Genomic DNA, 16,877 nt, shown 5'->3' with positions numbered 1-16,877 from the left:
TCACAACTTTATTATACCAGGATAGGAAGATTTTTTTGGAAGATGATTCACTCTGAGGAAAAACAAATGGATCACTGATAAGTACATTACTACCTTATTTTGAGCTAGACTGCTGCCACTCTTAAGCTTTCAGAATGGTGCAGAACCAGAAGAAAGCAAGGTGGAGGAAGGAAGGAGGATTGCAGATGAGAAAAAAAAAGAATATTTTAATAGTAAGCATCAATAAATATAACCTCGGGAAAGCTGAGAAATTTTAGGCAATAGACAAGAATGGGGCAGGGAGCAGATGAAATAAGAAAGACCAATATTGGAAGTGATGGAACAGGAGGGTACCAGATAATTTGGCACTACAAAAGAGCTAGTGGCATACAAATACGACAGCACTTCTGTAATAAGTAGCCATTTGTGTGTGTGTGTGTATATGCGTGTATATATTTGTGTGCACATCTATCAATCTAACTATATATCTTAGAAGCACCTAAATAGTGTTCCCCAATTCTGACCATTTATTATAATCATCTGGGGACATTTTTAAAAATACATATGCCTGAGCCCCATCCTAGTTCCTTTTTTTTTGTTTTTTTTTGGAGTATAGCTTCTTTACGCTGCTGTGTCAGTTGCTGCTGTACAGCAAAGTGAATCAGCCATACGTATACATAATATATCTCCTCTTTTTTGGATTTCCTTCCCATTTAGGTCACCACAGAGCACCAAGTAGAGTTCCCTGTGGTATACAGTAGGTTCTCATTAGTTATCTATTTTATACATAGCAGTGTATATATGTCAATCCCAATCTCCCAGTTCATCCCACCCCCACCCTTTCCGCCTTGGTATGCATACTTTTCTCTAAGTCTGTGTCTCTATTTCTGCTTTGCAAGTAAGATCATCTATACCATTTTTCTAGATTCCACATATACGTGTTAATATACGATATTTGTTTTTCTCTTTCTGACTTACTTCACTCTGTATGACAGTCTCTAGGTCCATCCACGTCTCTACAAATGACCCAATTTCGGTCCTTTTTATGGCTGAGTAATATTCTATTGTATACATGTACCATATCTTATTTACCCATTCCTCTGTTGATAGACATATAGGCTGCTTCCATGTCCTGGCTATTGTAAATAGTGCTGCAGTGAACAATTGGGGTGCATGTATCTTTTTGAATTATGGTTTTCTCTGGGTATATACCCAGTAGTGGGATCGCTAGGTCATATGGTAGTTCTATTTTTAGTTTTTTTTTTAATTTATTTTTTATTTTTTTATTTTTAGTTTTTTAAGGAACCTCCATACTGTTCTCCATGGTGGCTGTATCAATTTACATTCCCACCAGCAGTGCAAGAGGGTTCCCTTTTCTCCATACGCTCTACAGCATTTATTGTTTGTAGATTTTTTGATGATGGCCATTCTGACCAGTGTGAGGTGATACCTCATTATAGATTTGATATGCATTTCTCTAATAATTAGTGATGTTGAGTGTCTTTTCATGTGTTTTTTTGCCATCTGTATGTCTTCTTTGGAGAAATGTCTATTTAGGTCTTCCACCCATTTTTTGATTGGATTGTTTTTTTTTGATATTGAGTTGCATGAGCTGTTTGTATATTTTGGAGATTAATCCTTGTCAGTTGCTTCATTGGTAAATATTTTCCCCCATTCTGAGGTTTATCTTTTCATCTTGTTTATGGTTTCCTTTACTGTGCAAAAGCTTTTAAGTTTATTTAGGTCCCATTTGTTTATTTTTGTTTTTATTCTCATTACTCTAGAAGGTGGGTTAAAAAAAGATCTTCCTGCGATTTATGTCAAAGAGTGTTCTGCTATGTTTCCTCTAAGAGTTTGATAGTGTCTGGCCTTACATTTAGGTCTTTAATCCATTTTGATTTTATTTTTGTGTTTGTTGTTAGGGGGTATTCTAATTTCATTCTTTTACATGTAGCTGTCCAGTTTTCCCAGTACCACTTATTAAAGAGGCTGTCTTTTCTCCATTGTATATTCTTGCACCCTTTGTCATAGATTAGGTTACTGTAGGTGCGTGGGTTTATATCTGGGCTTTCTGTCCTTTTCCATTGATCTATATTTCTCTTTTTGTGCCAGTACCATACTGTCTTGATTACTGTAGCTTTATAGTATAGCCTGAAGTCAGGGAGCCTGATGCTTCCAGCTCAGTTTTCCTTTCTCAAGATTGCTTTGGCTATTCGGGATCTTTTGTGTTTCCATACAAATTGTAAAGTTTTTGTTCTAATTCTGTGAAAAATGCCATTGGTAATTTGATAGGGATTGCATTGAATCTGTAGATTACTTTGGGTAGTGTAGTCATTTTCACAATATTGACTCTTCCAACCAAGAACATGGTATATCTCTCCATCTGTTTGTGTCATCTTTGATTTCTTTCATCAGTATCTTACGGTTTTGTGCTTACAGGTCTTTTGCTTCCTTAGGTAGGTTTATTCCTAGGTATTTTATTCTTTTTGTTGCAGTGGTAAATGGGATTGTTTCCTTAATTTCTCTTTCTGATCTTTTGTTCTTAGTGTATAGGAATGCAGGAGATATGTGTGTATTAATTTTGTATCCTGCAACTTTACTAAATTCATTGATTAGCTCTAGTAGGTTTCTGGTGGCATCTTAAGGATTTTCTATGTATAGTATCATGTCATCTGTAAACAGTGACAGTTTTACTTCTTCTTTTCCAATTTGGATTCCTTTTATTTATTTTTCTTCTCTGATAGCCGTGGCTAGGACTTCCAAAGCTATGTTGAGTAATAGTGGCGAGATTGGACATCCTCGTCTTGTTCCTGATATTAGAGGAAATGCTTTCAGATTTTCACCATTGAGAATGATTTTTGCTGTGGGTTTGTCATATATGGCTTTTATTATGTTGAGGTAGGTTCCCTCTATGACCACTTTCTTTAGAGTTTTTATCATAAGTGGGTATTGAATTCTGTCAAAAGCTTTTTCTGCATCTATTGAGATGGTCATATAGTTTTTATTCTTCAATTTGTTAATATGGTGTATCACATTGATTAATTTGCATATGTTGAAGAATCCTTGCATCCCTGGGATAAATCCCACTTGATCATGGTGTATGAACCTTTTAATGTGTTGTTGGATTTGGTTTGCTAGTATTTTATTGAGGATTTTTTCATATATGTTCATCAGTGATACTGGCCTGTAATTTTCTTTTTTTGTGATATCTTTTTCTGGTTTCGGTATCAGGGTGATTGTGGCCTCGTAGAATGAGCTTGGGAGTGTTCCTCCCTCTGCAATTTTTTGGAAGAGTTTGAGAAAGATAAGTGTTAGCTCTTCTCTAAATGTTTGATAGAATTTGCCTGTGAAGCCATCTGGTCCTGGACTTTTGTTTGTTGGAAGATTTTTTTTTTTAGCACAATTGTTTTTTTTTTTTAAGGCATTGTTTACTTTGTTTATTTATTTATTTTTGGCTGTGTTGGGTCTTCGCCTCTCTGCGAGGGCTTTCTCTAGTTGTGGCAAGTGGGGGCCACTCTTCATCGCGGTGCGCGGGCCTCTCACCATCGCGGCCCCTCCCGTTGCAGGGCACAGGCTCCAGATGCGCAGGCTCAGTAATTGTGGCTCATGGGCCTAGTTGCTCCGTGGCATGTGGGATCTTCCCAGACCAGGGCTCGAACCCGTGTCCCCTGCATTGGCAGGCAGATTCTCAACCACTGCGCCACCAGGGAAGCCCTGTTGGAAGATTTTTAATCACAGTTTCAATTTCATTACTTGTGATTGGTCTGTTCATATTTTCTCTTTCTTCCTGGTTCAGTCTTGGAAGGTTATACCTTTCTAAGAATTTGTCCATTTCTTCCAGGTTGTCCATTTTATTGGCATATACTCGCTTGTACTAGTCTCTTATGATCCTTTGTATTTCTCCAGTGTCAAGTATAACTTCTCCTTTTTCATTTCTAATTTTACTGATGTGAGTCCTCTCCCTTTTTTTCTTAATGAGTTGCTAAAGGCTTATTAATTTTGTTTATGTTCTCAAAGAACCAACTTTTAGTTTTATTGATCTTTGCTATTGTTTTCTTCATTTCTATTTCATTTCTTTTTGCTCTGATTTTTATGATTTCTTTCCTTCTACTAGCTTTGGGTGTTGTTTGTTCTTCTTTCTGTAGTTGTTTTAGGTGTAAAGTTAGGTTGTTTATTTCACATTTTTCTTGTTTCTTGAGGTAGGATTGTATGCTATAAACTTCCCTGTTAGAACTGCTTTTGCTGCATCCCATAGGGTTTTGGTTGTTGTGTTTTCCTTATCATTTGTTTCTTGGTATTTTTTGATGTCCTCTTTGATTTCTTCAGTGATCTCTTGTTTGTTTAGTAACGTATTTAACCTGCATGTGCTTTTGTTTTTTACAGTTTTATTCTTGTAATTGATTTCTAATCTCATACCGTTGTGGTTGGAAAAGATGCTTGATATGATATCACTTTTCTGAAATTTACTGAGGCTTGGTTGGTGACCCAAGATGTGATCTGTCCTGGAGAATGTTCCATGAGCACTTGAGAAGAAAGTGTATTCTGGTTTTTTTGGATGGAATGTCCTATAAATATCAATTAAGTCCATCTTGTTTAATGTATCATTTAAAGCTTGTGTTTCCTTAGTTATTTTCACTTTGGATGATCTGTCCATTGGTGAAAGTGGGGTGTTAAAGTTCCCTACTATGATTGTGTTACTGTCGATTTCCCCTCTTATGGCTGGTAGCATTTGCCTTATGTATTGAGGTGCTCCTATGTTGGGTGCATAAATATTTACAATTGTTATATCTTCTTCTTGGATTGATCCCTTGGTCGTTATGTAGTGTCCTTCCTTGTCTCTTGTAGTAGTCTTTATTTTAAAGTCTATTTTGTCTGATAAGAGAATTGCTACTCCAGCTTTCTTTTGATTTCCATTTGCATGGACTATCTTTTTCCATCCCATCACTTTCAGTCTTTATGTGTCCCTAGGTCTGAGGTGGGTCTCTTGTAGACAGCATATATACAGGTCTTGTTTTTGTATCCATTCGGCCAGTCTGTGTCTTTGGTTGGAGCATTTAATCCATTTACATTTAAGGTAATTATCGATATGTATGTTCCTATTATCATTTTCTCAATTGCTTTAGGTTTGTTTTTGTAGGTTGTTTTCTTCTCTTGTACTTCCTGCCTAGAGAAGTTCCTTTAGCATTTGTTGTAAAGCTGGATTGGTTGTGTTGAATTCTCCTAGCTTGTGCTTGTCTGTAAAGCTTTTGATTTCTCCATCGAATGTGAATGAGATCCTTCCTGGGTAGAGTAATCTCGGTTATAGGTTTTTCCCTTTTATCACGTTAAATATATCCTGCCACTCATTTCTGGCCTGCATAGTTTTTGCTGAAAAATCATCTGATATCCTTATGGGGATTCCCATGTATGTTATTTGTTGCTTTTCCCTTGCTGCTTTTAATATATTTTCTTTGTAATATATTTAATTTTGTTAGTTTGATTAATATGTGTCTTGGCATGTTTCTCCTTGGTTTTATCCTGTATGGGAATCTCTGTGCTTCCTGGGTCTGGGTGACTATTTCCTTTCCCATTTCAGGGAAGTTTTTGACTATAATCTCTTCAAATATTTTCTCAGACCCTTTCTCTTTCTCTTCTTCTTCTGGGACCCCTATAATTCAGATGTTGGTGTGTTCAGTGTTGTCTCTGAGACGTTCCTCATTTTTTTTTCTTTCTTTTTTCTTTATTCTGCTCCATGGCAGTTATTTCCACCATTCTGTCTTCCAGCGCACTTATCTGTTCTTCTGCCTTAGTTATTCTGCTGTTTATTCCTTCTAGTGTATTTTTCATTTCATTTATTGTGTTGATCACTGATTGTTTGTTCTTACTCCTCTAGGTCCTTGTTAAACATTTCTTGTATCTTCTCGATCCATACCTCCGTTTTATTTTCACGATCTTGGATCATCTTTACTATCATTACTCTGAATTCTTTGTCAAGTAGATTGCCTATTTCCTCTTCATTATTTGGTCTTGTGGGATTTTACCTTGCTTCTTTGTCTGCTACATATTTCTCTGTCTTTTTGTCTAACTTACTGTGTTCATGGTCTGCTTTCCACAGGCTCCAGGGTTGTAGTTCCTTTTGCTTCTGTTATCTGCCCCCTGGTGGGTGAGGTTGTGCAGGGGCTTGTGTAGGCTTCCTGGTGGGAGGGACTGGTGCCTGCGCTTTGGTGGGTGTAGCTGAGTCTTTTCCCTCTGATAGGCAGGGCCCCGTCAGTTAGTGTGTTTTGGGGTGTCTGTGAGCTTAGTACGACTTTAGGAGCCTGTCTGCTGATGGGTTTGGCTGTGTTCCTGTGTTGCTGGTTGTTTGGCGTGAGGTGTCAAGCAGTGAAGCCTGCAGGCAGTTGGCCGGAGCCAGGGCTTGGTGTTGAGATGGATACCTCCAGGAGAGCACACACCTATTAATATTCCCTGGGCCTGGGAATCCTCTGGTGATCTAGCATCCTGGACTCAGCACTCCCACCCAGGAGGCCCAGCCCTGACCCTTGGCCAGGGAATGAAGAGGCCGCAAGCAGTGCAGTGTGGCCAGAGAAAAAAGAAAAAAGGGAAAAGAAAACCAACAGACAGACAAAACCCAATGCAAATAGCAGAAACAAAACCCAACAAACTGCAACAACAACAACAAAACAGGAAAAGAAAGAAAACAAACATACAAACCAAACCCAAGACAAATGATAAAAACAAAACCAAACAAACAGAAACAAAGAAACACACAAAAATCCCCAAGAAAACAAAAAAACAAGAGAACAAACAAAAGAACTCAAAAATGAAAGCAGTCAATAAAGACTAAACTAAGAAAAACAAAAAATGAAAAACAGAACAAGAATGGAAAGCAAACAATGAAAAAAGCAAAGAAACATAAAACAAACACATAAAAACGATCAAAAAAAGGAAAAAAGGACCAAATACAAGAAAAAAACACAAAACAACAAAAAATCAAAGTAAAAATAGAAAAAATATATTTTAAAAATTAAAAAAATAATAATAAAAACAACAACAAGAACTTCACCTTCCTGCCAGGGTCACTGGTCCCTTTTATGAGTCCTCTTTTCTTTTTTTCTTTCTTTCATCATGCCCCATTGCGAAGGGATTTTTCTTGTCCTTTTAGGTGTCTGAAGTCTTCCACTAATGTTCATCCAGTGCTTTATGAGAATTGTTCTATTTGTGGATGTATTCTTGATGTACTTGTCAGGAGAGATGAATTCTGTCTCCTCCTATTCTGCCATCTTGACTCCTTCCCCCCGCCCCACCCTAGTTCTAATGAACCATAATCTCTGAGGGTGGGAACCAAACATGCATATTGAATAAATATTTTATAAGTGATTTTTTGGAAACTAGAACATTGTAAACTACTGTCTACTTAAAGGCAAACTATCTATAATTTAGTAATATACATATAGTTGTTTGTCTAGGAACATATATCTATAACAGGCAGATGACCAATCAGTAAGTTAATATCAGCATTTTTTTAAAAGTGCAGATTCTGGGGTCATTATACCCTTCATTTGTGTTGAGTACAACACAGTGTAATAAAAATACTGATCATGAGGAATTCCCTGGTGGTCCAGTGGTTAGGAGTCTGCGCTTCCACTGCAGGGAGTACGGGTTCGATCCCTGGTTGGGCAACTAAGATCCCGCATGCCATGTGGCGTGGCCAAATCATGAATTATCTGGAAACATGTTTATTTATATTCCTCATATCTAAGGAAAAATGCTTATATTATTAAATTTAGATATATTGTCATCACAAAGTCAGTTCTATTCAAAATTGACATAATTCCATTATTCAGAATGAATCTCCTGTTTCCCTATTACCTTTATATGTTTAAAAAATAAATTCTTCATACATATTTTTCTGTTTTTTAAAAAGGTACTTAAAAATAATTTTGAAGTTTCTTATTGATTAATTTTACTTTTATAAATCTTTCTTTTAAAAAATGTTTCTCTTCATTCCCTTTTTATGAAATTGGTTGGATTTTTTGGGCTGTCTGCTCCCATAAAGTCAAACAAATATTGTGCTAAGCATTATGAATGCAGACATGAATGTGATATTACCTGGATACAGGTTGCTTACCTGTCTAGTGGGAGAGAAAGACAAGGTAATAAGTTGTTAGGACACAGTGTAACAATATTCTTTGCTGGCTGTCTGCTGGGAATAGTTGTCTTTTCTTGTCTAATAGCATTTTCATGTTTGAAATTTTATAGTGTAATGCTGCTGAAAATCGAAAGAGATATTGCATTTTTAAAGGGTGGGCATATGTGGATTTTAATTAGAAGAGGCATTGGGCAGACATTTCCATTTGAAGACTTGCTTAGGTTTGGTGAAACTAAGTAGGATAGAGTACAGTTGTTTCCTAGCTCTGAACATTTTTAAAAAACTGATGTCATGACCCATGTTTATAATGATGATCTTAAATGTGGCAGAAACTGAAGTGCCTTCTTAAACATAAAAATATTATATTGTGTTCAATATAATATCACAGACTTGAAGGGGACTTTAAAGAGCAGTCTAACATAATCTGTTTGTCATGTGCGAACACTGAAGTAGAGTGGTTTGTGATTTGGCCAAGGCTGCTTAGCTTATGCATGGGAGAACTAAGAGGAAAACTTAGGCTGTGACTCTTCCGTCAGTGTTCTATACACTGGAGAAAACTTCCAGTAAGTATGTTTTTGTTATATTCCATTCTTTGAAGACTATTACTATGTTCATAATATGTGGTATAAAATCAGTTAACATAATATTAATGAGTATACAATTTGATGTTGCTTTTGGTGTACATGTATTGCAAAAGTGCATAAAGATATGCCATACTTTAATATAATTCCAAAATGTCAGCTACAGAACATACTTATTTGCATTAATAAAGGTCCTTGACTTTTTACAAAAAAGACTCCTTGAAAAGGGGAAACTCACTCTCATAGCTACTTAAAAGAGTCCAGTGAAATACTATTTTGATGTATAAGAAACATCCATGGACATATTTTCAGAACAGATACTTCATTTCTGACTGATTAGTGGTTCTTAATACCTAAAGCTAAAACTCCTCTGCTGGATACCTTCTTTGAGAGTAAATGTCTGACTACTTATGTAACATGACAGTTATTTTAGCTGCCATGAAGCCAGCTTACTTGGGACCATGCTCTTGCCCAGTTTGACCACAGTCACCATTGATTAATCAGTTAATTAAAGGGTGAATGGATTGGGAACATTCTTGCCATCCAGACCAGAACTGATATGATATAATGGAAAGCTACCAAGATTTCTAGACATCATGATTAACTAGTCACATGAACTTAAACTCTGTGGGTCTCAGTTTTCTCCCCTATACAGTCAGAAGGTTGGATAATATATCCCAGCTTTTGTTATTTTGTGATATATAATATATTTGAGGGTTTTTTTTTCATCCTAGCTACTGTGCTAGGGACTAGAGTTACAGTTCACCTGAGTGTAGTCTTGATATAGAGTCCTGTATGAAGGAGCAGAAACACTTCCAAGTGACTTCCTTCTGCCTGACCCAGGTGGTAGGAAATCTGGCATATCATTTATATATAAAGTTTCAATAAAAGTAGGCTCATGGCCTGGAAACATATGTTTGGGCTTTGCAGATTTTGTTTTTCTGTGCTAGTTTCTTTTTCATTGATATGGCTAGCTGGACATTTAAATATTCATATATTACTGACTACTTAAAATGGTATAGTGAAATACTATTTAAAATAACTCTTGAGGTTCACATTTTTTGTCATGTCCCACAATTTACAAGGTTTTATCTATCTCTTGACTTTTTCTGCATCTACCTCATAAGTCATACTCCACTGAGGGTCTTAAGACTCTTTTAGTTGATGTTTTTCTTCTGTCTCTACCTAGTTGGAACAGAAGCTGAAGCATAGATTTTACATGCTTCTGTTTACATGAAATTATATAATAGGGGTGGTGGTGGTGATGGTCTATCTCTATGTGTTAGAAAACCCAGGAAATGGGGATGCTAGTAGCCCATAAAACTCTGTGCTAGATTGAAGGAGTTAGATATTAAATTATTTCTGTTGTGATTTCTGGTTCTAAATGGAGCTAATCATAAGATGTTGTAAGTATATTTGAGTATTGCTTGGATTTCTTTTTTCAGGATGAAGGAGTTGTTAAAGAAATCCCTATTACTCATCACGTTAAGGAAGGATATGAGAAAGCAGATCCTGCACAATTTGAGTTGCTCAAAGTTCTTGGTCAGGGATCCTTTGGAAAGGTAATGAATGCCTTTTTCCCCATTTGTTTTTCTTCTAAACATTTAGCAAAAAAGTGTACACATAGGTAGAAATCTGATAAATGTGCTGTTTCCAAATTGTCAAAGGATACACACAAAGGCAGCTCTAATTTTACTCCTTTTTATTTCTGTTGTATTTTTAGTTCAATTTCTTTATACTTCTCTGTAATAATAAAGGTTTTCTAATCCCCTGGGATCACTGATATCTCTAGGACAAAGTATAGCATGCTATTTATTAGCTGCCTAAATCAAGAAAGTTTGAATTTTGTAAAAGAGATCTTGTTTCTCTGTTCACATGCTGGCATGACCTTAGCTTTCTTTCTTGGTGATTTCATCTGTATTCCTTAGCTCTATCACAGAAGTCAGAATGTATGTATCAATTCATGTATTGAATACATGAATTAATCTATCATCTTTTAAAGCAAATATGTGTGTAAAATACAGCTATGGTAAGTACCGGGTGATATATGGATTATGTGAAACTCCTGCCTTCAAAGGGCTTAAATTTCAAGGGAAAAAACAAAATTGAGGAAGATAAACTCTGACACTCATTATTAAAATTGGTTATTAAGTGCTTAATGGTATATGATTCTTGGAAAAGAAGTATGTAGGTCTGATTCCTGACTTTTGTATACCTAACATCTAAGACATGAAGAGTATTGCATACACATATTAAGTAACAGCCTTTAGGAAACAGCAACAACAGCAATTTAAGGGGAGGAAGTTAATGAGAAACTACTAATTTCAGGGTGGCTGAGATTTAGTTTCAAAGGGGAAAGTAAGGAAGTTGAGCATTGCTTATTTATTATGCTCTGAAACATTTTAAAAGAAAGACATTTATTGAACACCTGGTTTGTGTATAACACTTTAAAAAACAGCATTGGTTAATATAAAGTAGGCATAATTGTCTTAAAGTAATCTGATACCTGTGTGGTATAGAATACAACATGTAAAATATAGAGAAACATTTTCAGGACACAAAAAGTACAAACTAAGGTGGATTATGGTTTGGCGGTGAATTGGTACAGGAGGTATATGATGACAAGGAGATAGGATTTGAATAGTTGTGCTAGGGAGAGTAAAACTAGAAGGAGCTTTCAATAGATTGTATGTGTGGGGGGTGTATTTATAGAACTGACCTGTAGAGTAGGCATGTGCATTTCGAACACCTTTATTTTTTAAAGTTACTAAAAGTACAGTATTTAAAAAAAATATTTTACATTATATTTTATGATGTTAATTTTAGAACAGAGATGAAGTTCTTTTACATCCCCAATATATAGATGCTTACATAGCGACTTAAATAAAATATCACCAGGCAATCATTTCAAGACATTAAAAGTATTTGTTGTGTCATTTGATATATATAAATTTATTCATATGTGTATTTATTTATATCCAGCTTTGTTCCAGAAAGGATTTAAGGCTTTCATAGATGAATACTAAATAAAATAAAATTTAAAATAAGTGGGGAAGATGATGGAAGCAGAAAAATTAGAGCAGGAAAGATGAGATGAAGCCAGGAATAAACTCTGTTGTTCACAGATGCATGGTATAAGGGCCTAGAAATGGGGCAAAAGTGAAGACAAATATTTTGGCAGCCATTATAAAGAGGCTGAAACATTTAATTGTATGATTATTGACAGTATCTTTAAGAAACAGATCAAACAGACCAGAGAAATTTTTCTTATGGGGCTTCATGAAGAAAATACAGTATAACATAATAAAATGTCTTCAGTAACATCTTCACATTAATTATAGCAACACGCTGACAAGATGTCAATGCAGTCCTTAAAAAATTCAGGGAACACTCAGCTTTGTACAGGAACTTTGGTTTAACAAGGATATCATAGAAGCCTTTTAAAAATTCCTAATACTAAAATACAGAATAGTGATCCTTGTGCAGTTCATCAACCAAAGAAATATTAAGGAGGTGGCTTATTTTTTTCTTCCTAGGATGTGAACATACTTGCTTGTCAGTATTACGTCATTTGCGTAGGCATTGTGTGGGTGGGACTTGTTATATGCTGAACCTATTCAGGAATTTGGCCAAGGCTGTGAATCAGATAAGTGTAGGAGCAATTCCAAGAAACTTTGGGCTGCAGTCTTATTTATAAGTTTTTCTGTGAAAGTCCCATTGTTAAAATGCAATAAATGGAATTTTAACCTATATAATGCTTTGTGACATTGAACGTCTATATAGTCTATTTAATCGGGAAAAAATCCTACGAAAATCAGTTGTAAAATTGTACTTTAAGGAAGCATGCATTATCATAAAAGATGCATATAAAGTTCTGTACTAAGCACATCAAGTAATGTGTGAATTGAAATGAAGTATACCAAACAACTTACATTACTTATTTTAAAACTCAATAAAATAAAACACTTGAAAACATGTTTGACATTGTCAGACTAGCCTTTCATATATTTCACATGTCAAATCATATTTACACAAAGCATACATACATTTTAACATTCATGCTTCATATTTTTTTTGCTTTTGTGATAGTAAAGCCTTTAAATATAGGACTTAAAAATGGATTTTTGAAAATATCAAACCCTTGCCCTCCTTAGTAATTGATTAGCTATCAAGAGATAGTTTTAAAAATATATGTTTACAACTTAAAATTTCTTGCAAATGGTCCTTTCTCTTCAATCAGTGTTAAAGCTGTGCAGTTCTGCAGTTCACTTCAGCAAACACTTCTTAACGGAAAATATAAAAGTCCATATGACAGAGAGAAAAGTATATTGGAGTAATTCACTCATTCATTTCTCTTCTGAACAATTTCTGAGAATTGGATTAGGGTGACTGAAAAGAAACCTCTCTGATCAGGAGAGAGATGTTTTTAGAAACAGTAGTTTGAAGTCATGCAGCTTCTTCTGTAGTTGATCATGGGAAGAGAGCAGAGTGAGATGATGTTTTCTTATGCTAGGAAAGTTCACTCATTAGACCTGAAAAGAACAAATCAGGTAATGAACAAATAAACAGTTACATCTCTAGACTGTGAATGATGGCTTCTATTAGATGCCATATTGAGATACTAGTGAGTGTTTTAAGAGATAGGGGAAAAGTGGCTGCTTTGTGTGTCTTTTTTAAAGCCTAGACTTTTTCTTTCTTCTTTAATTGCCTCTTTTTACCCTCTGTATTCCATTCATTTCAACTACACTAAAGGCTGTGTTCTAGAACAGTGGTTCTCAAAGTGGGTCTTACTACCCCTGGATATCCACAGGACACTTTCAGGGAGTTCTCAAGGTCAAGACTGTTTTATAATACTAAGATATTATTTGTAAAACTTTTGGCACTTTGGCACAGTCAAGGAAGTGATTTTAAACTACATCAGTAATCATATTCTTCACTGTCACCCACTTACAGTTAAAAAAAAATGTGTTTTACTTAAGAATGTCCTCGATGAGGTTTTAACAGTGATTAAATTTATCAAGTATCAGCCCTTGAGTACACATCTTTTTAATATTGTGGAATGAAATTGAGAAGTACACAAAGTACTTTAGCTGCATACCAAAAGAGTATGATTGTCTCAAGACAGAGCACTTTTGCAAGTTTTTGAGTTGTGAGCTAAATTAGACACTTTTTTCATGGAAAAGCATTTTTACTTGAAAGAATGATCGACAAACTATGGTTACTTAAACTTGGGTATTTGGTAGATGTTTTCTCAAAAATGAATGGAGCGAACCTGTTATTTCATGGAAAACAACTGATAATATTTTTGTTAATGATAAAATTTGAGCTTTGAAGCAAAAAATTAGAATTTTGGAAAATTTTTATTTGCCACTGTGGGCTCAACTCTTCTCAATACTCAAAAGACTTTCCTGATGAGATTGCTACTGTCAACATTTGGAAGATCTGCATAACTCAGTGAACCAATGTTTTTGAGTTGACCAACACATGATGTTATCAAATCAGACATCAGTACAAAATCCATTCAAAGTGTCAGGTAGACCATGGATTATTATGTAAAAGAATATGGACAGTTAATTGATGTGGTTTCAGATTTTTCATTGCAACTAATCTTTAAGAAACTGCCACTTGTCAAATTCTTGTGTCGTATCAAAGAAGAATAACCACAATAATATGGAAAGGCTATTAAAATAGTACTCCCTTTTCCAAATACATATCTGTGTGAGGCCTGATTTTCTTCTTATAATTTAAGCAAAACAACTTAATTGCAACAGATTGAATGTAGAAGCAGATATGAGAATCCAACTGTCTTCTGTTAAGCCAGATATTAGAGACTTGCAAAAATGTAGATCAGTGTCAATCTTCTCATTGATTTTTTTGTTTTGGAAAAAATATAGTTATCTTTATAAAAATATTTATATTCACATATAACAGGTATTTATTATTTTTAATGAATCAATACATAGTTAATTTTTTCTGTTTTAATTTCTAATATAGTAAATATCAATAGATATAACCCACAAAAACAAAAGTACTTTGGAGTCATCAGTAATTTTTAGGATTGTAAAAGAATTCTTTTTTTTATTATGTTTATCATCTTTAAGGTTTTTATTTTATTTTTTTAATATTTATTGGAGTATAGCTGCTTTACAATGTTATGTTAGTTTCTACTGTACAGCACAGTAAAAGAATTCTTGAGACCAAAAATATTGAGAATTGCTTTCTTGGAAGAGACTGAGAAAGATAGTTCTCCTACTTGTGGTGTAGTCAACACTCACGAAATGACTTGACTTCTTTGTTGTCAACATCTTGGTCACATGATATCGATTAGGAAAGAGGAAACTGTTTATCTACCTTTATTTGCCCATGTCAGTAAAATTGAATGAAAACTTTAAGTCTGGTGCTTAGGGTTAATGACATTTGCTTAGCTTTGAAGCTTTTGTGTGTGTGTGTGTGTGTGTGTGTGTGTGTGTGCGTGTGTTATGGCAATTAATTTAGTCTGCTGTTTAAAAAACTGATATAGACTGAAATCAGCTATACAAATACATACAAGTTCACTTGTTTGCCAACAGCAGAAAACTTGAAAAACACAGATAAGAAAATGTGCATCTGGGGTCATAGCTTCTTTAGCTTACTCAATAAGTTTTATATGACATTTAGAACCCCATGGTAATCTAGTTTGTGTGTGTATTCTCTCTAACCCAGATTGAATATATTCTTCTGTGATTAAAAAGCCTGATTTAAAACTGTTCATTTATAAAATACTAATTTTATTTTCTAGTGAATCTTCTTTATAAAGGAGACCGAGGGTAGGCTATAGGTGTGTTAAATTTGACATTCTGTTCCATTGCTTACTATTTTCATCAGTGAAAAACCATGGATTTTTAGGACTATCCTCTCCAAGTTTAAATGCACTAAAAATAACTCCATGGAATGAAGCTACTGAAATCTTCCATGGCAATGCACACTTCCTTGGGGTTCTACATTGTTTGGGGAGATCTTGTTGGAGTTCAGAGTAGATATTAGACAAGAAAGTAACATAGGGTAGTAGTTTTGTTAGTTCTTTCAGTACAGAAATGTTTATGGTGATATGCAAAATTTACAATTTGGTTCAAGCCCTGAAATTTTCTTTTCTCCAAAGATAGTTTTATGTTGCAAAACCCAGCCATCTGTTAATATGTGAATTCTCTTGATTAGTCTACTCCAAGTGTGGTATGAACTGTTACTGGCTTACTGTAAGACATGTTCAAAAACTGAGAGTAAGCATTTAGCAACTTTTACAGAAATTTGACAAAGTAATTTTATGTGTAGAATCTATTAGTATAAAAAGGGATTGTATTTTATGACATTTAAATTTCAATTTTCTAAATAATTCATTTTGATTATATTTTATAGAAGTATGGTCTGCAATGGACTTGGAGAAAAGGGGGAAAAAAAGACTGGTTGGTCTACACAGAAAGTGTGAGAAGCACTACACTAGATGAGTATGAAAACTGTAAACCTGAAATGGTCCTTGAGTTTAGGTCTGATATAAAGAATAGGAGAAGCAGAGATTAAATGAAGTAAGGATTCCACCCCCTCACCTTCCCAGTTGGCTGATACATAATTATCACATAAAATATTTGGATTAAAGGGTTTTAAGCTCTACCTTAGGAAAGAGACAAGACAAAAAATTAATTAAAAGCTCTCCCATCTGCAGTTTTGTGTGAACAAGTTAGTTACTTGACCACATTTTAAAGTTAAGCAACACTTGAATAGAACTTGTTAGAGTTGAGGATGGCAGGTAAGGCAGTGAACACGTTTTACTAAATAATTAAACAAATTGAAACAACCCTTTACTAATAAATAACTCATAAAACTGTAATATACTCATATTTATCTTCATAACTGAGGCTTTTTAAAACTTAGCTTTTAATGAGTCATAATCCTGGTTTGAAAATATGAGATATTATTACTTAAGCTTACTTGGTAGCTTTAAATAATTTAACTTCCATTTCTTTATTGAAATATTTGCCATCTTTATTCTTTTTCTTGGCAGACAGATAAGAATTGCCTCTGATTTCTTATTAGAAAATAAAATACCTGGTAACTTCTAAAATGGACCAATAGGGAAGTAGAAATGAAGGTATCAAATTAATGGTCATCACATTTGTTTGCTCCTTATTAAGGTAACAAAAAGGAGCTTGGGTCTT

At 34.7% G+C, this 16,877-nt stretch overlaps 1 protein-coding gene across 17 annotated transcripts in view; it reads left to right on the top strand.

Annotated features, from left to right (window-relative positions):
* RPS6KA6 (ribosomal protein S6 kinase A6) overlaps positions 1-16,877 on the top strand; it is a 203,782-nt gene that overhangs the window by 104,880 nt on the left and 82,025 nt on the right. For 14 of the 17 annotated variants that reach the window (XR_014239569.1, XM_082377129.1, XM_082377130.1 and 11 more), the window contains 2 exons: positions 10,134-10,250; positions 16,081-16,146. Coding sequence is in view for 15 of the 17 variants with exons in the window: in XM_082377129.1 (XP_082233255.1) it covers positions 10,134-10,250; positions 16,081-16,146 (183 nt within the window). In the remaining 2 variants the exon portion in view is untranslated. Of the gene's footprint in view, positions 1-10,133; positions 10,251-16,080; positions 16,170-16,877 lie in introns of those variants that run through there. The other 3 variants (XM_082377128.1, XM_082377140.1, XM_082377132.1) reach the window with 2 other exon arrangements.

Source organism: Balaenoptera borealis, assembly GCF_965194805.1.
Source record: "Balaenoptera borealis genome assembly, chromosome: X".
In the NCBI taxonomy this organism is placed as follows: Eukaryota; Metazoa; Chordata; class Mammalia; order Artiodactyla; family Balaenopteridae; genus Balaenoptera; species Balaenoptera borealis.
This window is presented reverse-complemented; position numbering and strand designations above follow the sequence as displayed.